This window comes from Saccopteryx leptura, chromosome 1 (assembly GCF_036850995.1).
Source record: "Saccopteryx leptura isolate mSacLep1 chromosome 1, mSacLep1_pri_phased_curated, whole genome shotgun sequence".
NCBI classification, from domain to species: Eukaryota; Metazoa; Chordata; class Mammalia; order Chiroptera; family Emballonuridae; genus Saccopteryx; species Saccopteryx leptura.
This window is the reverse complement of record NC_089503.1, coordinates 98163553-98172145: the sequence shown is the minus strand read 5'-3', so window position 1 is coordinate 98172145 and position 8593 is coordinate 98163553. Positions and strand designations below refer to the sequence as shown.

The 8593-nt window shown below is 46.0% G+C and overlaps 1 protein-coding gene across 2 annotated transcripts in view; it reads left to right on the top strand.

Moving 5' to 3' along the window:
• The first annotated feature begins 4222 nt into the window (after positions 1–4222).
• The window catches only part of CBL (Cbl proto-oncogene), a 126635-nt gene continuing 122264 nt past the window's right edge, over positions 4223–8593 (top strand). Inside the window, exon 1 of one of the 2 annotated variants that reach the window (XM_066371719.1) lies at positions 4223–4747. In XM_066371719.1, coding sequence (XP_066227816.1) covers positions 4547–4747 — 201 coding nt within the window. In that variant the 5' untranslated portion in view covers positions 4223–4546. The remainder of the gene's footprint in view (positions 4748–8593) is intronic. The other variant, XM_066371724.1, reaches the window with a different exon arrangement.

The following is an 8593-nucleotide window of genomic DNA, read 5'->3' as shown; positions in this document are numbered from 1 at the left end:
AGGCTCCGGTTCGAAACCCTGGGCTTGCCTGGTCAAGGCACATATGGCAGTTGATGCTTCCTGCTCCCCCCTTCCCTTCTGTCTCTCTCTCTCCTCTCTACTCTCTAAAATGAATAATAAAAAAATCCTTCGGGGAGCAGGCAGATTCAAGCAGAGGCCGATTCGTGTTGATTTGTCATGTTCATGACTAGAGGGTACTTCTCTGACTCTTTGGACATTTTACAGAGGAAGATGAGAACCAGTCTTGTCCTTCCAGGTGTTTACAATTCCTGTACTTCAGGGTCAGATAGCCTTGTGCACGTTTCCCAAATATGGAGAATACTTTTCTTCTAATCTTGAAGCATGTTTCTCGTTTATTCTTTCCCCAGAACCCTCTCTTCCTGCCTAGGAATGCAGTAGAGGTTCCTGCCCCCGTCCTCCTCAGCTAGAAGTCTGTTTGGGGACATTCTCCTTGGAATATTAGTGTCTCCATTATGCTGATGCATGAAATGACATATTGAGGACAGAGATTACAGAATACAAACAACATCTCATGGCTCAGAAGAGCATTTAGTTTTCAAATATGTTCAGTCAACTGACTTTCAGGTGCAGAATGAGGATGTGGTTTGGGGTGAAGGTGAAATAGAATAAGAAAAGTGCCACATGTCACGTGATATGATACAAACTGAGTTTGCTCTAGAAAAATCCAGTAATGAAAATGACACTGTGATAAACAATCCAACCCATCTTTAGTACATTTTGAAAACAAGCCAAGTAAAAACTGTAAAAAAGGTCAATTTTTAATTTTTTTTAAATTTTTTTATTCATTTTAGAGAGGAGAGGGAGAGAGAGAGGAAAGAGAGAGAGAGAAGGGGGGGAAGGAGCTGGAAGCATCAACTCCCATATGTGCCTTGACCAGGCAAGCCCAAGGTTTCGAACCGGCGACCTCAGCATTTCCAGATTGACGCTTTATCCACTGCACCAGCACAGGTCAGGCAAATTTTTAATTTTTTTAAAAATTAACTCAGTTTAGAAGTGAAAATAGGAAAGATCATTTCAGAACTCTGTCTTCCTTTGAATAGGATCGTATCTGGGAGTTTTGAAGAGATATAGAGGCAAGAAGGGTCACTCTATATCAGTGGTCCCCAACTCCCAGGCCGCGGACTAGTACCGGTCCATGGGCCATTTGGTACCGGTCCACAGAGAAAGAATAAATAATTTACATTATTTCCGTTTTATTTATATTTAAGTCTGAATGATTTTTTTTTTTTTTTTTTTTTACAGAGACAGAGAGAGAGCTATACATAGGGACAGACAGGAACGGAGAGAGATGAGAACATCAATCATCAGCTTTTCATTGTGACACCTTAGTTCATTGATTGCCTTCTCATATGCGCCCATACCGCGGGCCCTCAGTAGACCGAACGGCCCCCTGCTCAAGCCAGCGACCTTGGGTCCAAGCCGGTGAGCTTTGCTCAAACCAGATGAGCCTCCACTCAAGCTGGCAACCTCGGGGTCTTGAACCTGGGTCCCCTGCATTCCAGTCCAACGCTCCATCCTCTGCGCCATCGCCTGGTCAGGCTGATGTTTTATTTTTAAAAAATGACCACATTCCCTCTGTTACATCTGTCTAAGACTCACTCTTGACGCTTGTCTCGGTCACGTGATACATTTATCCGTCCCACCCTAAAGGCGGTCCGTGAAAATATTTTCTGACATTAAACCGGTCTGTGGGCCAAGAAAGGTTGGGGACCACTGCTCTATATGCTTTATTCAGATGTGAGAGGTAGGTCATTGTATATTAAAATACATATGGCTTAAAGGCTCCATTGGAGCAAAGATGGCCTGGGCGCTGGGGATGGCCCCTTGGCCTCTGCCCCAGGCGCTGGAGTGGCTCTGGTCGCAACAGAGCGACGCCCCAGAGGGGCAGAGCATCGCCCCCTGGTGGGCAGAGCGTCGCCCCCTGGTGGGCGTGCCAGGTGGATCCTGGTCGGGCGCGTGCATGAGTCTGACTGTCTCTCCTCATTTCCAGCTTCAGAAAAAACAACAACAAAAAAATAAAAAAACACATATGGCTTAATGTAACAGAAACAAAGTGCAAATTATACCATTCTATTCTATTTTTTGTGTGTGTGACAGAGAGTCAGAGAGAGGGACAGATAGGGACAGATAGACAGGCAGGAAGGGAAAGAGATGAGAAGCATCAATTTTTCGTTGTAGCACCTTAGTTGTTCATTGACTGCTTTCTCATATGTGCCTTGACCGGGGACTACAGCAGACTGAGTGACTCCTTGCTCGAGATAGCAACCTTGGGTCCAAGCTAGTGAGCTTTGCTCAAACCAGATGAACCTGCACTCAAGCTGGCGACCTTGGGGTCTCGAACCTGGGTCCTCAGCATCCCAGTCCGATGCTCTGTCCGCTGCGCCACTGCCTAGTCAGGCTATACCATTCCAATCTATACAGACTGTACTAAAGATAACACAAATTGGAAACTTTTAACCAAGCTAGAAATGTGCAGATGACTGAAACAAGCTCAGCTCCAAGGGTTCATTTCTTTAAAAAAAATTTTTTAATTGAATTTATTGGGATGGCACTGACTAATAAAATTATATAGTTTCCAAGGGTTAATGTCTTATCTGTACACCATTAAATCTAGGACTTGACTATGAGGGGAAAAATTACCCTTGTGTACCTGTTGTGGATGACTGTGGTAGGTGGAAGAAATAAATGTATGGACATTTAGAGGAGAGAATAATTATTTCTTGCTGTAGTGTCTGATAAGGAGAATAGTATTTGAGTTGATTTTTGAAGAATGGATTGGATTTTAGTAGCACATCTTAGAGTTGAGGGAATGCTCCGAGTAATGTTTATGAAAATTAAAAAAAAAAAAGAATTGTGGTTATTTTGTGACTTCGTGGTCACCCAGTGCAGGACATACGTATTGGGATAGTAAAAAACTGCAAGGTATTCTGGAGTTAGATCATGACTCTTAACTTCATTCAGGAGGAATGGGGACTGTTTAAAGTTTTTTTGTCATGCTGTCAGAACTATACTTTAGGAAGACTAGTCTGGTGGAGGCAGGATGGATTGTAGGCAGCAGGACAACTAGTGAAGAAAAGGTTTCAACAGACCAGGGAAGAGAAAAGCAGGGCCTGAGACAAGGGGAGTGGCATGAGGAATGTTAAGTTTTTACCGTTACCTAAGGGCTTTGCCTAGATTTTCCCTTGAGAGAGTGTCCTAACTCTTTCCAGGTAGGAACTCATTAAAGGAAATTCTACTGATAGGAAATGAGAATGTTGACTTTATAAATCTTAGATAAAGGCCTTTGAATCGCAAAACCAGAATATCTGGCTGAAGGGCTCTTGATTTCAGAGATGACCCCCCTTGCCCCCCTTCTTACAGGAGTACTCAATAAGCTTAGCTCCCTAATCAGTCAAGGGTTCTGGGGAGGAGCCCCGCGGGGGATCTAAGGTGGAACTGAGTACTTATGGACACATCAGGGCCTGCAAGTTCCCAAAGCTGAGGCTCAGAATGAGCAAATTTAGGGCAGGGCACTTCCTTCTTTGGGAGGGAAGTTCCTTTTTTCAAAGTTCTTCCAACGGAACTCTTAGATTAGAGAAGTGGAAGTGACTGGGAACTGCAGTTTTTTCCTTGCGAGGCATGAGTACTCCTCCGGCAGGGCTCTCAGCTGTCGCTGAGGTCAGGGCCTGGTGGTGGTGGTGCGGCGCACGCCTGCCGTGCAACGCGTCGAGCAGGGTAATCTTAAGTACACATTCAATTTCCAGAAAAGGAACTAGTGTTCAGAAGCCAAAAAAGGGGGAAGTGTTCTGTTTTCTGAGGTCAAAGGGCTTGGAAGAAAAGCTCAAGTCCTATATCAAGAATTTCTGGGGTTTAATCAGGTTCCAACAATCTGCAGCATTCACGTTCCTGTCCTTGGGCCAGACTTAATAATTGAGTTTAAAAACCAGGGAGTAGGGAAATAACTTCCCTTTTTCTCCCACATTGTGAAGAAGCAGTTTCCACCTTTGTCAGGCGTAGGTTAAAGACTTAACGTTAAGGTTCTTTCTATGGCTATCTGTCTTGAATATTCCAAGGATCCACTCATGCACCGCCAACCTACGGCCCACAAGGAACATGAAAGGTTCGGCTTCTGCCTACTGCGCAAACTCCACCTCAGGCCCCGCCCCCTCCTCGCCCCGCTTCTCCAGTAGGCGGCCCCGCCCGGTCGGTCCCGAGGGTAAGGGCGGTGGAGGCGGCGCGGAAACTTGGCCGCTGCTTACCAGGAGCCTGTGGCTCTGGTGGGGGTCGCTACCCAGCAGGGACGAGGACGCCCGCTCCCGCCCTCGGGCTCGCGCTCGCTGAAGAGGCGCGCCCGTGCGGACCCGCGCTGCCGGCGCCGCCCACACCGCTCCCCTCCCGGCCGCCTGCCCTCCCTCAGCCGGACAGCCAGCCGCGACCGCGGCGGCGGCGGCTGGGTGAGGCCCCTCCTTCACGCCCTCCTTCTTCCCCTCGCTTGCAGCCCAGCCGAGCCGGCGAGCGCGGCTGGGCACCCAGCGCTCCCTGGGCCATGGCTGGCAACGTGAAAAAGAACTCTGGGGCCGGGGGCGGCGGCGGCAGCGGCTCCGGGGGATCGGGCCCCGGCGGCCTGATCGGGCTTATGAAGGACGCCTTCCAGCCGCACCACCATCACCACCACCACCTCAGCCCTCACCCGCCGGGGACTGTGGACAAGAAGATGGTGGAGAAGTGCTGGAAGCTCATGGACAAGGTGAAAGGCCTGCCCAGCACCCGCGAGAGCAGGGGTGGGCGTGGGCGGAGGGGCTGACGGAGGGGAAGGAAGAAACAGAGGAAGCGGGGGGAGGGGACGTGTCCTGCGAGGCTAGGAGGCGAGGAGCTGGGTGACTGGGCTGAGGAGTGGGGGTCGAAGGGGTGAAGAGACCGGGAAGAAGGGGGTTGGCGGTGGGGGAAGGGCTGCAGTGGTGGGGAGTCGGGGAAGGTTGAGGTGGTGCGCTTGGAGTATCGAGACAAAGGGGCTGGGGTGAAGGTTAACTGCGAAGCCACCGGGGCGGAAGTATAATATAATGGGGGTGCAGAGTTTGGGGCTCGGTGCAGGGCATAGATGTGGATCACGGAATTGGCCCAGGGATATAGGAGGCGGGGGTGAGGAAGAGTTTGATTTACCGGCTAGGGCTGTTTGTTGGATGAGGAGTCGATCTCTGCTTCAGGGGTTCTGATTAGAGATCTGGGGTCAGGACCACTCCACAGGCAAATTGCGCTCTGGTTCATTGTCTAGTTTTTTTTTTCTCATTAAGATGTAACACCAAGATAAAAGAAATAGGAATGTTTAAATGGGCCAAGAAAGAAGCTTTTCCTCCACGTCTAGCGCTGGCTCAGGTTTTTATACTCATAACATTGGATGTTATCTTGCTGGTGCTAAGATGTGCACCGATTACACCACACATTCTGGTTAGAACCATTATCTTTCGGAAAGATGTTTTGACTGAGCATGCTAAGCAGCAGATTTTAACTTCTTTCAGAACTTCTTCCTTACACACACTGCTTTATCTGGGTTCTACTTTGTGTAAGGGACTTGTATCCTTATCACAGGACCTGACTCTAAGCTCATTCGATGAGAACTTCTTTAATTGCCTATTTATTTATTTTATTATATATGTTTTTTATTATATATTATTTATAATGTTTATTTTATTGATTTTAGAGAGGAAGGTAGAGAGCAGGAAAGAGATAGGAACATCTGTTCCTGTATGTATGTGCAGGAAATGGGAATCGAACCTGCAACCTTTGCGCTTGGGGAGGATGTTCTGACCATCAGAGCTATCTGAGCAGGGCTGATTACCTATTTAAAAAAAAATTTTAAAGGAAGTTTGAAAAATAACTCCATTATATTTAGCCACTTTAAGTTTGGCATTTAGGAGAATTTTACTTCCTTATAGTTGTGTCTATATAGGGAAATATTATAGTCCCAAATACTGAAAAGTGTTGAAGCAGTGTAACCATTTGAGCAGAGACTTCAATACAATATTTCCTTGATTTTTTTCACATTATTATTAATTCTTTTGGGGTATTTTTCTGAAGTGAGAAGCGAGGAGGCAGAGACAGACTTCCGCATGCTCCCAACCAGGATCCACCTGGCAAACCCACTAGGGAGCGATGCTCTGCCCATCTGGGGTGTTGCTCCGTTGCATCCGGAGCCATTCTAGCGCCTGAGGTGGAGGCCATGGAGCCGTCCTCAGAGCCTGGGCCAACTTTGCTCCAATGGAGTCTTGGCTGCTGGAGGGGAAGAGAGAGACAGAGAGAAAGCAGATGGGCGCTTCTCCTGTGTGCCCTGGGCGGAGAATCCCACCCGAGACGTCCACATGTGGGGCTGGCGCTGTACCACTGAGCCATAATTAATAACTTATTTTTGCAAAATTCATACTGTGAATGAAAAGTGATTAAAAGGATCTCGCACATTGTAAGAGAAGGGTGTTATTTCTTCCAGAGTAAAAATGGTTACTCTCTGGTTCAAGGTTCTTCTCAAAAGTTCTTCATGGATTGTTTTGGATTTGAAACAACTAATAAAAATGATTATGAGCCTGACCTGTGGTGGCACAGTGGATAAAGCGTCGACCTGGAAATGCTGAGGTCGCCGGTTCGAAACCCTGGGCTTGCCTGGTCAGGGCACATGTGGGAGTTGATGCTTCCTGCTCCTCCCCTCTTCTCTCTCTCCCCCTCTCTCTCTCCTTTCTAAAATGAATAAATAAAAATAAAAAAATCCTATCACTGTGCTTTAAAAAAAAAAAAATGATTATGAAGCACTTGACAAACATATGTGTTATATAAATTCTTAGTAAGTCCTGTGTGTGAATTAACAATGTAGTGCATACCGGTGGTTTCAGGGCCATGTTATCTCATGTTAAATTATTGATAATTAGTAATTAACGATACAGGTATTTTTATATTGTTTATTATTAGTGTTGTACCACTCATTTCATTATTAGAAATTGTACTATAACTATTACAGAAAGTTAGGCATATAAGGGAACTTTAAATGCATTGACATCTTTTAAAAAAAATTTTTATTAATTTTAATGGGATGACATTGATCAATCAGGGTACATAATTCAGAAAAAACATCTCCAGCATTGACATCTTTTTTTAAAAAAATCAAATGTGCCCTGGCCGGTTGGCTCAGTGGTAGAGCGTCGGCCTGGTGTGCAGGAGTCCCAGGTTTGATTCATGGCCAGGACACACAGGAGAAGCACCCATCTGCTTCTCCATCCCCTCCCCCTCTCCTTCCTTCCTCTGTCTCTCTCTTCCCCTCCCACAGCCAAGGCTCCATTGGAGCAAAGATGGCCCGGGCGCTGGGGATGGCTCCATGGTCTCTGCCTCAGGCGCTAGAGTGGCTCTGGTCGCAACAGAGCGACGCCCCGGATGGGCAGAGCATCGCCCCCTGGTGGGCATCCCGGGTGGATCCCGGTCCGGCGCATGCGGAGTCTGTCTGACTGCCTCCCCGTTTCCAGCTTCGGAAAAAATGCAAAAAAAAAAAAAAATCAAATGTATTTGAAATCTGAAGTTTATAGGTTTGCATTTTAGGGATTTATAGTTAGGATTAAAATGGTTTTCCTGGAGTAGAAAGAATTGCTTACATTTCTAATTAGTTTCTCACCTGACTGGGCAGTGGCGCAGTGGCTAGAGCATCAGACTGGGATGTGGAAAACCCAGGTTCGAGACTCCGAGGTCGCCAGCTTGAGCGAGGGCTCATCTGGTTTGAGCAAAAAGCTCACCAGCTTGAGCCCAAGGCCCGCGGTCAAGGCACGTATGAGAAAGCAATCAATGAACAATTAAGGTGTTGCAACGTGCAACGAAAAACTAATGATTGATGCTTCTCATCTCTTCGTTCCTGTCTGTCTATCCCTCTCTCTGACTCTCTCTAAAAAAAAAAAAAAAAAAAAAAAATTAGTTTCTCATATAAGACATGTATGCAGTGTATCAAAATTGTATTTATTATAAAAAATGTATTTATTATAGATCTTAAGAATAATAAACTGATTAAACTTTTGAGTCTCTGTAAAGTACTATAGTCCAAATATAAGATCCCTCTTTAAGGTTTACCACTTCATCTTTAAAGTATATCTATTTCTGTTTCTTCTGCAGAATATTTAATTATTTGGGAAGAATAGAGAGGGCTCAGTTTTAAGTGAAAATGATTTTCAGGTGTTGATAGTTTCAAGGAAAGGAGGCTCTAGCTTTTCCATTTTAGTGTGGAGAGAAGGGTGTTTTACTCTTGTGCTGCCTGTCTTGGAAGATGATTTTTAGTGCTCTCTGTGCTCTATATCACATACTAGTTATACTAAAATGAAAATTTCTTTCTGAATTAGTCTGATAGGTTCATACTACTTTTCAGAATTTCTGAATACTTCTGCGGTGTTGTTAGGTCACAGAGTCTCATTAACTCTTGATGTTTTGAACATAGGTGTTCTTTTTTCCCCCACTATTTTTATTGTTGAAAGTCTTTGTTTTTTGGCCCTGGCTGGTTGGCTCAGCAGTAGAGCGTCGGCCTGGGATGTGGAAGTCCCGGGTTCGATTCCCAGCCAGGGCACACAGGAGAAGC